Raw genomic sequence first — 21,870 nt, forward strand, 5'->3', positions numbered from 1 at the left:
AGTATTCTCAGTGGAAGACATGAGTAATATCCCAAAGATTAAAGGGTGTCACGGGGCTGAGTTGAGTATGGTTGCGATTACGAAAGAGATAGTGCTAGAAAAGTTAAAAAGTCTTAAAATTGATAAATCTCCTGGCCCTGATGGGATACACCCTAGAGTTCTGAGAGAGGTGGCTGAGGAAATAGCAGAGGCATTGGTTGAGATCTTTCAGGAGTCACTGGAGTCAGGAAAGGTCCGGGATGATTGGAAGATGGCTGTTGTAACCCCGTTGTTCAAGAAAGGATCAAGGCAAAAGATGGAAAATTATAGGCCAATCAGCTTGACCTCGGTTGTTGGTAAAATTCTAGAATCCATCATTAAGGATGAGGTTTCTAAATTCTTGGAAGAGCAGAGTCTGATTAGAACAAGTCAACATGGATTTAGTAAAGGGAGGTCATGCCTGACAAACCTGTTGGAATTTTTTGAAGAGGTAACAAGTAGGGAAACCCAGTGGATGTGGTCTATCTAGACTTTCAAAAGGCCTTTGATAAGGTGCCACACGGGAGGCTGCTGAGCAAGGTGAGGGCCCATGGTGTTCGAGGTGAGCTGCTGGGATGGAGTGGGGATTGGCTGTCTAACAGAAGGCAGAGAGTTGTGATAAAAGGTTCTTTTTCAGAATGGCAGCCGGTGACGAGCGGTGTCCCGCAGGGTTCGGTGCTGGGGCCACAGCTGTTCGCATTATATATTAACGATTTGGATGAGGGAACCGGGGGCATTCTAGCGAATTTTGCCGATGATACGAAGTTAGGTGGACAGGCAGGTAGTGCTGAGGAAGTGGGGAGGCTACAGAAGGATCTAGACCGGTTGGGAGAGTGGTCCAGGAAATGGCTGATGGAATTTGAGCAAGTGCGAGGTCTTGCACTTTGGCAAAAAGAATAAAAGCTTTCTAAATGGTGAGAAAATTAATAAAGCCAAAGCACAAAGGGATCTGGGAGTGCTAGTCGAGGATTCTCTAAAGGTAAACATGCAGGTTGAGTCCGTGATTAAGAAGGCGAATGCAATGTTGTCTCTTATCTCAAGAGGGTTGGAATATAAAAGCAGAGATGTACTACTAAGACTTTATAAAGCTCTGGTTAGGCCCCATTTGGAGTACTGTGTCCAGTTTTGGTCCCCACACCTCAGGAAGGACATACTGGCACTGGAGCATGTCCAGTGGAGATTCAAACGGATGACCCCTGAAATGCTAGGCCTAACATATGATGAACTGATGAGGATCCTGAGATTGTATTCATTAGAGTTTAGAACATTGAGGGGACATCCAATACAAACTTACAATAGAATGCATGGCTTGAAAAGGGTGGATGCTGGGTTTTTGTTTCTGTTAGGTGGGGATTCTAGAATCCTTGGGCACAGCTTTAGAATTAGAGGGGGTCATTTCAGAACAGGAATGCGGAGACATTTCTTCAGCCAGAGAGTAGTGGGTCTGTGGAATTCATTGCCACGGAGTGCAGTGGAAGCCGGAATGCTAAATGTCTTCAAGGCCGAGATTGATAGATTCTTGTTGTCTAGAGGAATTAAGGGCTACGGGGAGAACGCTGGTAAGTGGAGCTGAAATGCGCATCAGCCATGATTGAATGGCGGAGTGGACCCGATGGGCCGAATGGCCTTACTTCCACTCCTATGTCTTATGGTCTTACTATATAACAAAGAAAAAGGTCCCATTTAATCAACATTTTTCCTGAGTTTCCTCCTATCTAATCATGCTCTATATGTCCTAATGCTTTATATGTTTGCTCTATATGTCCTTTAATATTAACCTGTTTCATATAACTATGAAGTTTAATTTTCAAAAAATTGATACAGCTATAATTTGACTTATTTTAGGGTCTGTTCTTAAATTTGGACCCTCTTTATATCTTGCTTACAAATGAATGTAGTCTATCTTACAACCTTACCTATTGTTTATCTTCAAAACATGCTGCAAGATTAACAAGGATGTTGCCTGGGTTGAAGGGTTTGAGCGATAGGGAGAGGCTGAATAGACTGGGGCTGTTTTTCCTGGACCGTTGTAGGCTGAGGGGTGACGTTTGTTGAGGTTTATAAAATCATGAGGGGCATACATAGGATAAACAGGTAAGTTGGATAGACCTCTTAAGGATAGTGGAACCAAGGGTAATGGGGATGAGGCAGGAACAGGATACTGATTGAGGATGATTAGCCATGATCATAATGAATGGTGCTGCTGGCTTGAAGGGCAGAATGGCCTACTCCTGCACCTGTTGTCTATTGTATTTTCCCTGGTGTGGAGGAGTCCAGAACTAGAGCGCATAGATTCAGGGCGAAGAGGAGAAAGATATAATAGGCACCTAAGGGGCACCTTTTTTCATGCAGAGGGTGGTGCATGCATGGAATGAGCTGCCAGAGGAAGTGGTGGAGGCTAGTGGAGCATTTAAAAGACATGTGGATGGGTATATGAATAGGAAGGAATTAGAGGGAAATGGGCCAAATACTGGCAAATGGAACTAGATTAAGTTAAGATAACTGGTCAGCATGGACAGTTGGACCAAAGGGTCTGTTTCCATGCTGTATATCCCCAAGATTCTAACTCCAGTGAAGAGAAATCCGAGCTGAGCATCACTTTGTAATTGTAACCACTTATTCCTGATATAAGTGTAAATGTATCTGTGCTATACTTGCTCCATTGCCTATGCATCCTTAATAATAATGTGCCCAAACTTGTATAATGTTCCATTTGTGGCCCAAATAAGGTTCTGTAAAAGTAGGACATTATTCCTTTGTGTTTTATGTTCTGTGACTCTAGATGTAATCCTAAGGATTCCATTTCTTGTGGCTTTGCTTGCATGCACTAGTAATATATGGCTCTGACACTAAGATCCCTTTTTATATCTGCATCTTTTTTCCTATTTTCAAAATGTTAAATGTTAATAGTTTTACTAAGTATCAGCATCTACTGCATGCCTATGTCCACGTTGAGAAATAGAAATATTTGATTATCTGGTATTTCCTATCACAGTTGTGTTTATAGATATTTCTTGACTTTCATCATAACTATTTCTATTACTCTCTGTGCCATATACAAAATAATTTGCTGCATAACAGATTGAGTTCAAGGGCTGGGTGGCCATGGTTTTGAAATGCCTATCTAACGTGCTTCCTATCACTCAAAAATAATAAATAATCCAATTGCTGAGGTTCAAGTTTTAAGAAGAACAGCTCCCTATAATTTGACTGAGCTCTATTGTTTCCACATCTATGGCTACTGCCTTTACAAGGCCAGATTAACAGTCTCTTGTCTCACCTTATCACTGCCTAAGTGGAAACCTTTACATTTAACTATAATTTGCGAACAATAATTCACTTACAGCCAAAGTTAAAAATATGATGAAAGTCGTATTGGTGATTCAACAACAGAAGCATGTTAGATATTCTGTTCTATGGCAGCTTTTCAGTTTTCCAAATGGCTTTATTATTTTGATAATATCTGTTCAGTTAGTCTAATAGAAAAAAGGTACGCAACTTCTAAAATTATGTAAAACCTAGACTTCCTTTAAACTTGTAATGATGATAACAGATGTAAAACTGAAATCTTCAGCTGACAAATAATTCTATTATAATTTTGTGGCTGTCCTGAATTTAGTTTTCAAATTTCTGCTTTCATTCATGTAAAAGTTAACCAGAGAACGGAGCATTTTTCACTTTTAGTATCTACTGTAAGAATTTAAGTATTACCTCAATAGCAAATAGACTTAATCTGTTCAAAGACATTGCATTATTTAGATAATAAAGCACCTTCACACTTGCACTTCAAAAGCTGAAAAAAATTTGTTTTGATTTAATTGCAGGTAAATGCAGACCGTCTTAAGAGGGTGCCCTGCAAGAAAACCAAAGCTGTAGAGTAATATAAAGAAACTACCTACATCTTGATATACCAGAATGAGCTCCAAGTCTGTGTATTGTACGCGATTGTAAGTTAGTGTAATTTTGTAGCTCTACTTTCTTGAAAAACGCGCTATTTTAATAAGATAAAGCTTTTGATTCTGATAATAAATGTAAATTAAAACTGAGAATGTATTTTTTTAATTCCTTGCTAAAATTGAGAATTATCTTTTTTTAAGGTTGCAAATTCTCGACATTTCTTTTGTACTTGTGAATGCTAATCTGAGTTTAAATAGAAATAATCTGGGATATAGAATTTTTGCTGGTTAAAAAATCAAATCTGTTCCTGAGTCAAACTCCAACCTCTTTTTAAAATTACAATCAGACTTCTATAATAATAGTCTAGTGATGGGAATTGTAAAAAAAAAAACTGGTGGCTAATATTAGATCTAGAGGTAATAAGATTTCCTTGGCAATATAAATTGTTACTGTGGCTTGGAGCCCTATGAGAAGGTATTGGTACTGTATAGTAATTTGTTTAAAATGATTTTTTCTGTCATGTTGCTATTGTAGATAATGTGTATTATATTAGCATATATTTTGTACAGAATATACACTATGTGAACAAACTAGGCAAATGTTTACAAACTAACTACCTGAAGAGAATTCCTTTTTATTTGTTTCATACGTTTCCATTTATTTCAAAGCAGCATAGAAATTTGAAAGAATTTTTGCTTCATGTTGATCAATGCTTCACAATTACATTTCTATAATAGTTTATAGCTTTTTGACAAATGATCTTTCAGTACTCTTTGAGTAGGCGCACCATTTCAAAATATGTTTCAAAGTGACATCTTGAGTTTTATGCCCACTGTGCAACAATCTCCACCCCAGGCAGAAAAACGATGCAGGTCCTAGAACTTGCCCGAGGTGGAACAGGAATCAAACTCCATGTTGCCCAGAGTTATGGATAGTGATGGCAGAAGCTCTAATTTAATCCCATCACGTGACTGACCCAGAAATGTTTTCCATTCTTGCTGCCTGCCATTATTTGGAAGGATTTTGAAAGTTGATGCTCAACCTGTTTGGCCACATTATAAATACGCCTTCCTTGGCCATCAAATCCCTATACAAGATCGTAGAAAGCGTAAGTCCAGAAACCTTCGATGAATTCTGTGATTTGGTGCATTTTTCTAAATTATCCTCATTCACCTGGTACTGAGATCTTCACATTAATAATTAAGATATGGCTGTAGAGCTTGTAATAATTTGCTACTCTCAGACCTACCTTTTGAACAGGTCAATTAAAATGCTTCCTAGTTTAGGTTACTCCTCTGCTTCATGTGGGCAGTGTGGTAAGTGGGTCCCTGGCACTGCTTCCTCAAAGTGCCAGGGACCCAGGTTCAATTCCAGCCTTGGGTGACTGTGCAAACTCCACACAGACATTCTCCCTGTGCCTGTGTGGGTTTCCTCCGGGTGCTCCGGTTTCTTCCCACAATCCAAAGATGTGCAGATTAGGTGAACTGGCCATGCTAAATTGCCAATAGTGTTCAGGGATATTAGAGTAGGTGCATTAGTCAGGGGTAAATATAGGGTAAGGGCAATGGGTCTGGGTGGATTACTCTTCGGAGAGTTAATTGGACTTGTGGGGCAGAAGGGCCTGTTTCCACACTGTAGAGATTCTTCTTTTTTAAAAAAAAAATACCTCCACCCTCAGCTTCGTATGTTAAGAATCCAGTTCAAAACCATTATTTTTCTAGATCATTGAATAGTGACAGCAACATATTGTGGCATTTAAATTATACCTTTTGGATGTCCGTAAACCTCCCAGAGTTCAGAGGTGTTGATCCAGTTCAGCACAAACTCTTGAACTTAGATTAATATTGTTTAATAAAGTCTTCATCACTTGTAATGGAATATATTCACCAAATCTGGAGCAAACAGATTTCCACTTATAGCTGTTTGTCTTTAATTAACAATTCATCATCTGTTTTATATTGTAAGAAGAAAGTCAGAAGAAGTCCCATTTTTTTAAATGGGACTTTTGTTTGTCCAGCTAATTAATTACCTTCATAATCACACTTGTGTTCTATAAGTGAACTCATCCCTGATTTAAGGGCCTTCTTTTACCTATTTATGCACTAATTATTCAACTTTGGATTCTCTGATTCTGTATCTTCGTATTTATTTGGCTGCTAGGATATTTGCTGATTGCTGTTCTGTTGTCAGAGCTTCATTAAATAGGTATATACCTATCTTTTTTCTTCTTAAGTGAAAGAGTGCAAATGGAAGCTTTATAGGATGTGATATTCATTAGAAGGATTATATTAAAATGCTATGCCATTGACTTAGACTGAAAGCATTTCTTAAGCCACTAAGAATAGTTAAATATATAGTAAAATTAATTTTGTTTTAATCGTAGATTCAGACATGATATTTTTTTCAAAAAACCTAATTGATGCTAATCATTCTTTTGTTACAAAGTATTTATGACCATGCTTTACCCACCAAATCGTAATATCCAGAATTAGGGACATGATGCCACATTTGAAGCGAATACATTTTTGTAAAGCACCACTGTAACTTCTTTGCTTTTGCACTCCATTCCTCCATTAAAGAAGCCCAGGACCCCACAAGTCTTATTAACCACTTCCTCAAGCAGCACAACAATTTTGAAGGTTTATGTACGGATAGATTCAGGTCCTTCTGTCATATGCCACTGTTTGAATTCAACATTAGATTTTATTGAAACAGAGTAACTCTTGAGTAGTCTTGATTGACTTTTATTTCTTCCAGGCCATGTAACCATTTTAAGATGAACAAGAATAAGCTCTGATCCCATTGCTGCATCAGAGCAACTTGGGATGACTCATTCTCAGGATCTGTTCCCAATGCATTTGATCTGGTAGCCTAGAGCATTATGCACCTGTGTGGTTTGATGTAAATGTGCAAATGACTTCGGTGAAGCCAATTAAATCATGTTTAACTGTATTTCCCAACTTATTCAGTGTCCTATTATCCTCATCTCAGCCCCTGAATTCCTTTTGGCAGTGTAATGTTACCAAATAGTGATTAACTTTCTTAAAGCTTCTGTGCTCACACTCTAATTTCCAGGTTAAAGGTGCAATAACAGAAACAAAATGCTGGAGTAACACTCTAATCTGGCAGCATCCATTAGGAGAGGAGCAGAGTTAATGTTTTTAAGTCCAAAGATGACTACAGAATTGTTCCAAAGACGAGTTTTTGGACTCGACATTAACTCTGTTTCTCTATCCACGGGTGCTGTCAGATCTGCTGAGTTTCTCCAGCACTTATCTAAAAAAAGGATGATTTGAATATCCACTGCATTTTGCTTTTACTAAAAGGTGCAGCAAATTGTTACTATTCTCAGGTTTCTGTTGGTTTCTGAACCCTAATAAATTACTTACTTTTAAAAATGCATTTTGTCTATAGAATAGTTAAATTGTCACCAGTATATTTGTTACCTGAAGATCCTCAAGTTTGTAAGTTTCGAACACTTCAGTGACCTGAATTTGAATGAAACAAGTTAATTCCATGTACTTGCATGTGGTGCTCCACCTAGTGGTGGTTGTGGCCACAAATGCTGCCTTTTAATTTGATGTGCTGTAATGGCAAGAGGTTAAACTTGTGCTCAGCACGTTTTGCTGCAGCATCGGTAGAGTAATATTTCGACTAGTTTTGTCTTGTTTAGAAGTCTTTATTGACTTTCGATTTCAGTTAAGCTTATGATATCAAAAAGCCATCCATACTTGGTAGCTATTCCATAGATTTCAGCATGTCTTCTCCTTTCTAGATGCTCAATTGCTAGCAGTGTTAAAGGTTAGCCTTAAAGTTCACGTTCCTATATAAATAGCTAATTAGTAGGCAATGGATTATATCCTATTTTTAAAAAATGGTTGTATATGTAAGGATGATAATTTACCTTATTTTGTGTGGAACACCTCTTCATTGTATTGTGAAGATGCCCAACTAGCCAGAATCCTAAATATTTGGTGCCTTTGACAAATTTAACTGAAAACAAATTGTTTTTTCTCTGTGCAAATTGGTTAGTGTTTCCTTCAAAATAGCAGTAGCTACACTTCATAAAGTACTTCATTGTTTGAAAAGCCATGAGATCATGAAGATGCTTTACAAGTAAAAGTCAGTAAATTTTTTCCTCCCAAGAAGCCATTTTGGTTGCTATTCTTTCTTAACTTTATCAAGGAAGTGTTTGCATTTCAGGCCCCTAAAGCAAACACCATTTTGTAGTTTCACCAACATGCGAACATTTTCTTTCAGCTCTTAACCTAGGGTTCTAGTTGAACATAACATGAGAATTTAGTAAAAAAAATTATTTTGTGCCAGCTCAATGTTAAAAATAGGTTAGGCTTTATACATTGTTTTAGCCTCTTTCAAACCAGAGTGGTTATTTTTACAACTAAAATATTTGTAACACAACTGTTGAACATATTTTTAATTTTTAAAACTGTAAGATTGAAACTAGCTATTGAAAAATGTTCACAATATGTTAGCATTACTTTTAAATTCTGTTTTAGTCATGGGTAACATTTATGTGAAATTTTGTGCTGTCTACAAATGATTTCTGTAAATTTTTAATGCTATGTTTGGCATTTGGAGGAATGTATTAAACTGAATACTTGGTTAATAAATCATATTTAAAACACTTCCAGCATTTGTGGCAATCTTGCATTTTTTTTCTACCCTACAAATATCGAGTGTACTTGAGTCTGTGGATGCTGTATCAACTGTTGAAAATGCATTGAATCATGAATGATTGTGACGCAATCGCTGCTAGTTTAGAAAGTGATGATCTATGGTAGACTGTTAGAAAATTACCGTCATTGAAATAATTTAAATTGAGGTCATTATGGATAACCATTCATCTGTTGTAAATGCTGCTGTGTAGCAAGAAAAGTGAAAGATCTGTTATTGTTTTTAGTTGATTTGGATGGTGATTTGCCTCCCTTCACAATTGAAAGTCCTAAAATTTCATGTTTTAATTTAGTATTAAGACCAAAAAAATCTAGATGTTAAATAAAAAGAATAAACGCTATGTGCTAAGTATATTGTGGTGAAAGTTCAGCTTTCAACTGTAATTGAAATTTCACTGGTTAGAGTACACTTCAAGTTTCTGCTAAATTTTCATAATCACAAAGGAAAATCTGCCATGCATCAATACATAGCCAAGTGGCCAATGATCTAAGCAACTAGGCCCAGCATAAAATTGGCTAAACATTTCCAGAAAGGAAGGCCCGATGCAATGTAAAAAGGCATAATTTACCAAGGGTTGAAAGCTAATGAGGACCACCACAGACCTGTTCTACATATGGAACAGAGATGTTCGACCTAAATGGGAGAGTTATGACCTGAAAGCCATTAAAGAGATAGTCAGCCAGAATAATAGGGAAAGACAGTTTGTGTATTCCCTAGTATTGGACAGATTCCTAGGCAGCTTGAATTAACCAAATTTTGTAAAGAGAATTAGTGCACCTAAGATAACCTGGCCTCACTTCATTGTTGCTGTGACCTCTACCCTGTGATTCCATTGGCTGAAGGCAGAGAACACATCAAAGGGGTATAAGAAGGGAAACCTGGTAGCATTCCCTCAGTGAAGGAGGAGAAAGTGAGGACTGCAGATGCTGGAGACCAGAGTTGAAAAGTATGGTGCTGGAAAAACACAACAGGCCAGGCAGCATCCGAGGAGCAGGTGAATCCTGAAGAAGGGCTTATGCCCGAAACGTCGATTCTCCTGCTCCTCAGATGCTGCCTAGCCTGCTGTGTTTTTCCAGCACCACATTTTTCAACACTGATCTCCAGCATCTGCAGTCCTCACTTTCCCTCAGTGAAGACTTGGTCAGCGAAGACTCCACGTGAAACCCATCTTTTTGTACCAAGACGACCCTCCGTTCATCCATCAATTGATTCCAGCAGCCCAAACAATTTCACCACAGCATGTAGCATGTTTTTTTTTTCAGGCAGTCAGCCTATTTTGGTGCGGGGGGGGGGGGTGGAAATTAATTTCTTGTAAGAGTTCTTACTTTCATTAAGACACTTGCAAGTTAAAGAAAGTTTAAACCACAGTCCTTTTGTTTATCTCATATAGTATGAGCACCTGGGTGAACACATTTTGAGGAATAAACTGGTTGAAGTATCTGTACAGAATATTTCACAAGCAATAAAATGATTTGGGTAGGTTAATAATAATATATAAAAATTATTACTATTTAAAAAGTAGTACTTGAAACAGTTGAGGTTAGTAACCTCATTTAATTTTATTAATTCAACTAAAACTGAGATTATTGGCAAAAATAGTGACCTTTGGTAAGGGTGCCAATTGCCTACCTATGAGTAAATTGATTGAAAATCGGATATACTGAAGAATTTAAGAATTTCATTGAACAATGCCATTTAAGTTCTCAAAGTGTATTTGATCTTAAAATGTGCCTTCTTGTGGCTGAGAAAATAATTCCGATTTGAAGAGCTTTATTTAGCTTTGAACTTCCTAGGAAAACCAGCCATTTGGATACATAACTGGCTCAAAAGTAGGAGACAGAGGGTGGTGGTGGAGAGTTGTTTTTCAGATTGGAGGCCTGTGACCAGCGGTGCGCTGCAAGGATTGGTGCTAGGTACACTGCTTTTTGTCCACTATATAAATGGTTTAGATGTGAATATAGGGGGTATTGTTAGTATGTTTGCAGATCACACCAAAATTGGTGGTGTAGACTCAGCCAAGAAAGTTATCTCGAAGTACAATGGGACTTTGATCAGATGAGCTGAGGAAACTTAGTTTAATTTAGATAAATGCGAGGACCTGTATTTGGTAAGGCAAATGAGGGCAGGACTTGCACACTCAGTGGTAAGGTCTTGGGGAGTATTGCCGAACACTGTGACCTTTGAGTTCAGGTTCATTGTTCCTTGAAAGTGGCGTTGCGGGTAGAAAGGATAGTGCAGAAGGCGTTTGGAAAGCTTGCTTTTATTGGTCAGTGTATTGAGTGTAGGGGTTGGGAGGTCATGTGGTTGTGCAAGACATTGGTTAAGCCACTTTTCGAACACTGTGTTCAGTTCTCATCTTCCTGCTGTAGGAAGGTTGTTATGAAAGCTGAAAAGGTTCAGAAAAGACTTGCAAAGGTGTTGTCAAAGCTGGAAGGTTTGAGCTATAGGGAGAGGCTGAATAGGCTGGTGTTTTTTTCTCTGGAGCATTGGAGGCTAAGGGGTGATCTTAGTGGTTTGTAAAATCATGAGGGGCATGTATAGGGTGAAGAGAGTTATAGAGTCATATAGATGTACAGCATAGAAACAGACCCTTCAGTCCAACTCACCCATGCTGACCAGATATCCTTATGTAATCTAGACCCATTGGCCAGCACTTGGCCCAGCCAAGGTCTTTTCTCCAGGGTAGGGGAGTCCAAAACTGGAGGGCATAGGTTTAAGGTGAGGGGAAAGATTTTAAAAGAGACTTAAGGGGCAACTTTTTCATGAAGAGAGTTATGCATGTATAGAACGAGCTGCCAGACAAAATAGTGGAGGCTCATACAGTTACAACACTTAAAGTATCTGGCTGAGTACATGAATAGGAAAGGATGTGGGCTAAATGCTGTCAAATTAAACTACATTCATTTAAGATAGTTGGTCGGCATGGACGAGTTGAACGAAAAGATCTGTTTCCAAGCTGTATATCTCTATAACTTGTGTGTCCCTGAAAGTTAATGTACAAGTGCAGCAAATAGTTTGCAATGATATGTTGGCCTTTATTACAAGAGAATTCGAGTACAAAAGTAAAAATGTCTCACTGCAATTATTTAAAGCCTTGATGAGATTACACCTAAATTATTATGTATAGTTTTAGATGTTTCAGTTATGGAAGGATAAACTTGCCATAGAGGGAGTAGAATAAAGATTCATCAAACTAATTTTTGAGGTGGATGGATTGACCAACGAGGAGCAAGTATGTAGACAAGGCCTAATTGTCTGGAGGTTAGAAGAATGAGAAGTGATTTCATTCGAGCATACAGAATTCTTACAGGGCTTAATAGTGGAGGCTTGGGAAACTTACTCAAAGGACTGAAATAAGCAGGCATTTCTTGATTTGGTGTCTGGAATTCTCTGTCCCTGGAGATTCAGGCATATGTATTTTCAAAACTGAAATTTCTGAGCGTATTTCTGGAAAAAACAAGTATAGGTTTTGTTAAAGCTTTTCATCTTACATGCATGAAGACAATTTGCAGAAAAAGCAATTGAAGGGGAAAACCAATGTGTATAGTGTGTGCGCAAATGTTGGTTTCCCCCTATGAATTGCTATTTTTATGAATTAGCTTCAAGGAAAGTCATTTTTTATTAGCAATTCTCAAGTTCTGTACTACCAAGTTTCTTCAAATTCATTTTCTACAAATCATGGAAAATAGGGCTATTGCAAGAAAATGATGTTGAGGTAGAAGATAGACTGTGATTTTATTGAGTGGTGAAACAGGCCCAAAGGGCTGAATGACTTGCTTCTCCAAATTGCATTACTTTGTGCAATTGGTGGAATTTCTCAATTTTGACATGGCCACTTTTCTGGTGCCGTCTGTTTTGGGTGAACTGAATCTTGAGCCCTTGTAAAGATTGTGAGAAATACAAGCATAGTGATTCTTTTTGAGTAGAATTCTCCTACATTTTAAATTCCCAGATCCTTTGCATTGGTTAAAAATTGATATTACAATGAAGATTCACTACAACCTTTCACCCATTCAAATGCATCGTTTCCAGTAATGGTTTTCATTGATCCAGAATCCTCCTAATATGATTGAACATTTAAGCAGTAATAAGATCATAACCATATTTTAGTAGGGAAGATAACTATTCGAAGTGAGTATGTTTTTTTTAAATTCCTTCAGCAATGTCTCATTCTAGTCCAAGTCTTGACAGTACAAATTTTCAACTGCACAACAATAACCAGCTGTCAAAGCTTCTACAGGTGCATAAAATGGAAGGTTTGACTAAATCAAATGTTACAAGCAATGTCAGGAGAATTTATAATGCATTAAGAGATGGCAGTGAAGCTAAATTATTACTTTATTTGTTTTCACAAAATAAGATACCACTCTAAGCAACTAGGTCCAATGAGAATTTGCAAGAAATTAGCATTAGTAAGAAGACTTGTGGTGGAGAAATAAATGAGCTGAAAGTTGACAAATGTCCAGGATCTGATTGTCTACATCCCAGACTGCTGAAGGAAGTGGCATTAGAGATAGTTGAGGCATTGGTGATTATCTTGCAAAATTCTGCAGATTCTGGAATGATTCCTGTGGATTGGAAAGTAGTAAATTTCACCTTACTGTTGAAGAAAGGAGCAAAAGAGAAAATGGGGAGCTACTGACTTGTTAGTCTTGCATTAAGTAGTATAGGGAAAGTGCTGGAATCTACAATAAAAGACAAATAGATACTTGGTTGATAATCTGACTGGCAGAGTCAGCATGGATTTGTGAATGAGGAATTTTGATGAACTTAGAGTTTTTTTTGAAGATGTTATTTACAAAAGTCATACAATAGAGGTTAATGAATTTAGTATACTTTGATTTTTGGGAGACTTTTCCTAAAGTCCTCACTGGACTGATCAGAAAGATTAAAACTCAAAAATAGTGGTTACTGTATTGGCATGCAATAAGATTTGGCTAACAGACAACAATGTAGGAGTAATAGGCTATTTTTAGATTGGCAGGATGCAACTAATAGGGTACCAGAAGAATCTGTATTTGGGACCTCAACTATCCACAATAAATAGCATGATTTGTAGTTGGGAACAAAATGTTATATTTCCAATGTTATATTTATGGATGATGGGCTAAGTAGGAGTATATGTTAGGATGATTTGAAGTAACTTCAGGGTGGATTTGAACAGACTTAGTGAGTGGGCAAGAGTATGGCAAATGAAATATAATGTGGAAAATATAAAGTTTATACTTTGATAGAAGTATGTGTGATGTATTTTTTTAAATGGTAAGAGGTTGGGAAGTATAGATGCACAAAGAATAGTTAGGTGTCAATAAATTATATAGGTAAATAAGCTATTAAGAAAGCTAATAGAATGTTAGCCATTATTGCAGACTTTCTCCAATTGCAGAGGAGTCTGACTAGCTTGCACCTTGACTAGTGTGTGCAGTTTTAGTTTCCTTATCTCAGGACAGCTTTGCCATAGAAGGAGTGCAATGAAGTTTCACCAGACTTATTATCAGGATGGCAGGTCTGTGAAGAGTGTTTGGGCAACTGGGCTTATACTCCCTAGGATTTCGAAGAATGAGAAATGATCTCAATGAAACCTACAAACTACTTAAATGGATAGAAAGAGTAGATACAAGTAAAGTATTTCCCTGGTTGGTGAGTCTAGAACCAGGACGCAATTTGTTTTTGAAAAGAGGGGGAAAGCCACTTGGGTCCAAGTTGAGTAGAAATTGTTTTACTCAGAAGATTGTGAACCTTTTGGCATTTTCTACAACAGAGGGATGTGGAAGCTCAATCTTTGAGTATGTTTAAGTTACGTATTTATGATTTCCAGTGGCGTACAGAGTTATGGGCATTATGTGAGTAAAAGGCAATGATGCATTTGATCGGCCATGATTATATTGAATGCGGGTTCTGGCTCAATTGACTTATTGTCTATTCTGATTCCTGTGTTCAAACTCTCCTTAATCTTTTAACTTTGTCATGCAATAAAGATGTATTTAAAGTTATTAAAATGTTAAATGCACTACTGTCTCAACAATTATATATACAACATGAATGAAAGAAATGACCTAAGCTTAGTGAAACATAAATTTAATGTTTGCATAATTCTAAGTGTTGCTGAGTAGTAATTACACTGGTTATTACAATTGAAATATAATTATAGTAATTGTATCTTAAAGCCAAAACTCCCATTTACATAGATAAAAAAATGACCACTGATTTTAATATTTGAGCTCTTGATAAAACTAAAAATGTTTGTAAATTGAACAAGTAATAAATTAATATTTTTATCATGTGAACCACAATTGGATTATTTTGCTGATTCAAGCAAAATTCTACCTAGCATATGAAATACCAAAAGTTTATTATAATAACACATTCTGATCATATGCTTCCAAGTCATTTTCACTTTTAAAAATAAAACAGCAGCATGGCTATGGATAATTTACCTTGACCCAAGATGGCAGCTGAGTTTCAGGTTTCATTCTGTGATTTCTGCACAAAGGATAAATCATGTCTGAAAATACTTCTGGAAAATTCTTAAAATGTAATTGTTCATGGGGAAGGTGCCTCCCTTGAAAGGATGTATCAAGATGACTGCGTAAATTTCACACACCTCGTTTTTGGGAAGATGCAGGAATTAATAAATGGCATCCCAGCTTGAAAGTTCACAGTGGGAGCTGTAAAGAAACCAGTCAAATTGTACGTACGTGCAGAAGACCGCCATCTAATCTTATTTGTATAGCAATTATCCTGAACTAAATTATTCTGAGCAGCCAGTAAAGATATTCATCATGTGACTTAAACTGGCTGCAGATAATGAATTTTACTATTCAAAGAACTAGACAAAGAAAAATTGTTCTGGAAACCAACAAGAGAGACAATTACTCCACCCAATAAAAGTCCTGTTTAACAACCAGTCAACTCGGGCAGTGCGAGAGGAATTACTTTTATGAGGCCTACACTGTGCACATGTTGACTCGATCTGAATGAGAGTTGCATTTGTATTCTATTAATAATCCAGCTGTATGTTTCATTTTCTAGAACTCAAGAAAGGAGTGCGTCCATTGTGTTTACATTCTATGCTGCATGAATAAATATTTATCTTCTGATTTAACTAACTTACCAAAAGCCTGGTTAATGTTTAGTGCGGAAAATCACAACACTCAAGTGATTAAAACATTCTGTCAAACAAACAGTTGATTGCAGAAAATCAAGACCTGAGGAGAATGTTGCTCTGACTGTGAAAAGAAATTTGAAAGTGATCTATAATATTTAAAAGGAAAGTGCTTTTATCATATGCCATGTATAATAGGCTGTCGACTTTGAGTCTGTCTAAACTGTAACATAGACATGAGTGAATAGCATTTGTAAGTACTCCTTACTCATAATCTGCACTCCTTGGACAGCACTTTCAATGGAAAGCATTTCATGGTAGGAAGGCAGAAGACTACTATCACCCACTGAAGGCAGGTTTGTAAGAAGCCATTATGTGTAATTCTACTATGCTGTCCATGTGACAACAGGCGATTAGCACAGTACAGGAAGGATATAATTAGGAGATTCACACCAAAAACATTGCATAATCATTTTAAATCTAATGTTTTCATTTCAAATCAGTGTATTCATAGATAAAAGGATTTTAACTTTAACCCCACTTCCTTGACACCCTTTGTCAATTAAAAATCTGTCAAAGTCAGCCTTGATATTTTCAATTACCCCACCTCCCACTCTGGAGAAGAGAATCCCAAAGACAAATGACACTTAGCAAAGAAACTCCTTTCCCTCTCCACTTTCAAGGGGAGACCCTGATTAAAAACTGTACCCTGGAGTTCTAGATTTCCCCATAGGAGAAAACGTCCTCCAAGCATCTATTTAGTTAAGCTTCCCTCAAAGCATTTTATGTTTCAATAAGATAACATTCACTTTTCTAAACATGATTGAGTGTGCATCAACTTGTTCAACCTTTCCTCATAAGACCCATTTATTTGGCAAATCAGCATAGTGACCCAAATCGGAATTGCTTCTCTGTACAACCATATTCTTTCTTAGGTTACAAGAGCAAGCTGTATACAATTCTCTTAGTGTGGTCTCACCAATTTCTTATACAGTTCTTACAAAACTTCCATGCTCTTCTATTTTATCTCCTTATCTCAAGATCAATGTAGCAACTTCAGATACAAGGATCCTCTGTACCATAGAATTCTGCAGCCTTAATGTGAATAATATTTTCTATTCTTCCTGCCATAGTGAGCAACTACATATTATCCTCCATCTGTAAAATGATTGTTCACTCACTTAACCTATGTGTAAACATTTGCAGTTTGTTTGTATCCTACTCATAATGTGCTTTCCTACGTATCTTTGTCTCATTCGTGAATTTATTCTATAGTTTGTCTCTTCATCCAAAACAAAATCCTGGGCCTCCCTCCTTAATAGCCCTATCAGACTGCAGCAGTTCAGAAGACAGCTTATTGCCACCTTCTCAAGAGCAGTTAGGGATGGGCAATGAATGCTGGCTTAGCCAGTGATGATCTCGTTTCATGAATGAATTAAAAAAAAGGTAATAAATAATCGAGGCCCTAACACTGATGCTCCTTGTGGCACCTCCAAAAACTATGCAATCTCTTACGTAAAAGTTTGTACTCTCAGGAGTTGGAAACACTGAGGGCAGTGCTTGAGACTTAAACCTCACTATCCCAGCACTATTTCCATGTAAGAGGCTGAACAGTAAAGAGGAGTTGCCAGAAAAAAAGCAGTAATTTAGAGGTGAAGTTTGGGCATTGCCCTCCCATCACCCACCTTTCTTCAGCACAACCCAAATCAAGACTATGTCGATCAGGCTAATTGAAACTTAAATGGGAAAGAAAGGAATGTTTAACTAATAAGCAAAAGTTCTTTGATGAATTTTGAAGAAATCAACAATAATTGCAGATTAAAAAATATCAATTCTCTTTTTGATAATTCAGAAGTTGTTATGACATTGATGCTTATGAGATTGACATTGTAAGACGTGTTCACTTCACTTTGTCTCATTATGTAGATTGACAGATCTGGTTGGTTCCATATTTAGTCTTTGGCAATGGCCTTTTCTACCACATATCTTCCAAAATTGATTGAAAAGTAGGCATTTCCTTTGGAAAATACAGAAGGCCATGCCTTCGATATATTTTGTTAGCTTTGAGTGTTCTAGTGATTGTATCAATTGTTAAGCTTGTACTTAGAACCTGTAAACATCAACCCATGAGGATAACTTCTGAAACAAAAACAAAAAAACAAAGTTCAGGAAAATCTCGAGATCTGGCAGCAGATGTAGAGACAGAAGCAGAGCTAATATTTTGCCCAGTGACCCTTTATTAGAACAGGATTACTTATTACTAATAATCAAACTTCAGTATTCTGTTCATGCTGTCTTCGGCTTGTCTTGCAAATCTTCTATGGGAGTGGATGTAATCATTATCAATTTAGTTTGCTAGTTCTCCATCTAAAAACAAATCACTTAGTGAGCCCTTCTCTCTGCCTCTGTTCACAAATTGGGCTCTGGATTCTATAGGCTTCTCTTTAAACTACATGTATTCTAGTCAAGAATGTGGAAGTTTAATCTGTCCCTGAATTGGTTTTCAAATGTGATCCATATCTTTTAGGGTTCCTTTAACTGTTTAGCTGTTATTCTTGATGTGTTAGATCTGTGTAAACCTTCATTCCTAATTGCTAAGCAATGCTTGTTTTTTTCTGCATCAGACAAACCTGACTCTAGAATCCATAATTCAAAATGCTGTTTAAACATTTTACATTCAGTTAGGAAATGCACTGTGTCCCAATTTAAACTGGGGAATTTTGTGGACGTTTTAACAATATGCCTTTGACCTTGCTTCCCTCCCTATTGATCTGACATATACCCTGATAACTCGCTGACCTGGCCTCATGATATGGATTTATCTGATTATGAATGAGCTGTGTTTTCAATATTCTTCACTGTCATGAACTAAGTCATCAAGGGTTGTCTCATGCACTTTAATGTAGTTTAAGATTGTGAGCCATTTGTTTTGTAAAGTGATTAATTTGCTTGCTGACTGCTCAAACATGGTAGGCTTTACCAACGCAATATTTTCCACTTCAGTTCACCATGTTATATTAATGATGATGGTCAAATAATCAATCACTTGTTGGAGATGGTTTAACTCCGTTGTCTCATTCATGTAAAACAGTAAAACACATTATAAGTTGCAAAGCTGACATAACAGCAAACCAGCAGGTATTGTCATTATGCAGCTCGCAAATGCACTGTGGATTAACTGTCAAGTAGGATTGCAGCATGGTACATACACTTCATATAGACTCCTTAAAGGCAAATTCTCTTAAAGGGAAGTTACGCATACACATTCTATCATTAATGCTATTTAAAAATGTGCAACTTTCAGTTTATTTTCTTTTACTTCTACAGACTGAGTTGAAGTACTGTGTAGTTAGAGTTTAGAAAATGCAGGTATTTCTCCACTAACGCCGTAGTTGTGTTCCAGCAAAACCTTGCTTAATAGAAAATCACTTAATAGAAACAATGGGGCCTATGGGGAAAGTGGGGTTTGGAACAGACCAGGAAAAAATATTATAATGATCGCTCAAAAATCACCCAAAAGTCTAACGCAAAGTTTAGCACAGCCTGAATGAATGTTGAAACCATATTTATTAATGAAACAAAAGTAAATTTAAACAGTACATTTAAAAAATATAAGAAAGCTGCTGTTTGTGCAGTACAGAGGAGCTTCAATTATCCAGCATTCGATTATCCGAATTTTGGATCATCCGAACAAGATCACAAGGTCCCGATGCTTGGCTAAACTATGTTATCCGGCATTCGATTAGCCGAACGAAATACTCCCTGTCCGTGGCCTTCGGATAATCGAGGTTCCTCTGTACTTCTGACAGCTGCTGTGTCGGTCAGGCGCATGTGCAGAACAAAGCACACGAGCCGATACCTACTGGAATTGCGCTATTGCCAACGAAGGTAAGTATTCTCAAAAATACTGTTCCCTAATTGTTCAGTGACATTATAGCCAAATCGCAGTGCTGAAATGCGTGTTATCCCATGAACTACCTGTGTTTTAGATTCATAGGAGAATGTCATTGGAGTCGTTCAAAGAAGCCGAAGCAGTTGGAAGGCCTGCCAGCAGAAATATCATCATCCCTGTCTCTCAATTTGAGGATCAGATCTTCATGTGAGATAAGTTAACTCAGAGATGCAGTTTCTGTCAGGGCTCTTTATGTGACTGAACGGGTCAGTTCTCAATCCACAGATTTTTCAGATGGAGTTTAATTTAGATAAATGCCAGGTGCTGCATTTTGGAAAAGCAAATCAGAGCTGGACTTTTACGCTTAATGGTAAGATCCTGAGGAGTGTTGCTGAACAAAGAGATCTTGGAGTGCAGGTTCATAGCTCCTTGAAAGTAGAGTTGCAAGTAGATAGGATGGTGAAGAAGGCGTTTGGTATGCTTTCCTTCATTGGTCAGCGCATTGAATATAGGAGTTAGGAGGTCATTGTTGCGGCTGTACAGGACATTGGTTAGGCCACTTTTGGAATATTGCGTGCAATTCTGGTCTCCTTCCTATTGGAAGGATGTTGTGAAACTTGAAAGGGTTCAGAGAAGATTTACAAGAATGTTGCCAGGGTTGGAGGTTTTTGAGCTATAAGGAGAAGCTGAATATGCAGGGGACATTTTCCCTGGAGTGTCGGAGGCTGAGGGGTGACCTCATAGATGTTTATAAAATCATGAGGGGCATGGATAAGATAAATAAACAATGTCTTTTCCTTGGGCTAGAGGAGTCTAAAACTGGAAGGCATAGGTTTCGGGTGAGAAGAGAAAGATATAAAAGGGACCTAAGGAACAACTGTTTGACACAGAAGTAGTATGTGTATGGAATGAGCTGCCAGAGGAAGTGGTTCAGGTTGGTACAATTACAGCATTTAAAAGACATCTAGATGGGGATATGTGGGAGAAGATTTACTTCACTGTCCACCACAGCATGGACAGAAAGAACATAAGGAACCATGTCTGCCTAAGCCACTACAGAAACAACCCAGAGTGCGTCAGCCTTGACCAGACAGGCTAACTACCAAACAGGTGATGACTCAAGCCACTTCCAGACTGGGGAATACACTTCCTGAGACAGCCTGACAATAGAATTCCTAGTCCTCAGAAAGCACAATTACTCCTGAAGCTCTAAGGGCAGCCTCAATCCTGATACATACTGGGACAGGTCGATCAAAGGTTCTCTTCCTCGAGCAGTGGGCACAGGCAGTTTTATAGGGGTACAGTAATATGGTGGGAATTACAGTATAATGAAGAGGACAACCAGCCGTCTGGTAGCAGCAATCAATCTGTGATTGAGTTAGGGGATTCTGATCCTCTGTGAGAGGATGCTCAAACTGAAAGGCACCAATGTACCTCACTTGTGGACTAACCACAATGGAAACCCATTGATGCTAGGATAAGAAACTTTAGCACCTACTCTCACAGTGGATTGGAATCTCCTGACTCAATCATGGACTGATTGCAGCTACCAGACGGCTATTCGATGAAGTGAACCCTTGATCTACCTGTATAGATTGTCCGTTCTGTGTCAGCCTAGTCAATTTCTAGGAAGGGTTTAGAGGGATATGGGCCGAGTGCTGGCAAATGGGACTAGATTAGGTTAGGATATCTGGTCAGCATGGACGAGTTGAACAAAGAGTCTGTTTCCGTGCTATACATCTCTGTGACTCTATGACATGGGGTAGGATGTTCCATAAAATATTGGGATCCAGTGTGCAGCATTCGCTTTTTTTTCCTTTCTTCCCTATTGGAGCTCAACCTCATCATTAAGGCATATGACCCGAAGCATGATACATCTTAATTAATAAATTGTTGCCATTTTGAACAATTGGTGGCACACTCCTCCCAGTCAGTTAATGTCAATGTTGCCACATTTCATGAAGAGATTCAAAGCATTTGTGTAGCATTTTCTTTGGAACTCTAGCTGTTTGAGAGTTGAACATCAGGACCTGGCAGTAAGATTAGGGAGGGTGGTAAAAAAGGAGGGGGAGTGGCGTTGCTAATTAGAAATGGTATAACGGCTGCAGAAAGGCAGTTCGAGGGGGATCTGCCTTTGGAGGTAGTATGGGCTGAAGTCAGAAATAGGAAAGGTGCAGTCACCTTGTTGGGTGTTTACTATAGGCCCCCCAATAGCAGCAGAGATGTGGAGAAACAGATGGGGAAACAGATTGTGGAAAGGTGC

General features: G+C 37.9%; 1 protein-coding gene across 1 annotated transcript in view; it reads left to right on the forward strand.

The window, feature by feature from the left end:
• fam174c (family with sequence similarity 174 member C) overlaps positions 1–5,310 on the forward strand; it is a 35,003-nt gene extending 29,693 nt beyond the window's left edge. The window contains exon 3 of the mRNA XM_043709938.1: positions 3,843–5,310. Within this exon, the coding sequence (XP_043565873.1) occupies positions 3,843–3,846 (4 nt within the window). The 3' untranslated portion in view covers positions 3,847–5,310. The remainder of the gene's footprint in view (positions 1–3,842) is intronic.
• The last annotated feature ends 16,560 nt before the right edge of the window (positions 5,311–21,870 follow it).

This window comes from Chiloscyllium plagiosum, chromosome 2 (assembly GCF_004010195.1).
Source record: "Chiloscyllium plagiosum isolate BGI_BamShark_2017 chromosome 2, ASM401019v2, whole genome shotgun sequence".
Lineage (NCBI taxonomy): Eukaryota > Metazoa > Chordata > Chondrichthyes > Orectolobiformes > Hemiscylliidae > Chiloscyllium > Chiloscyllium plagiosum.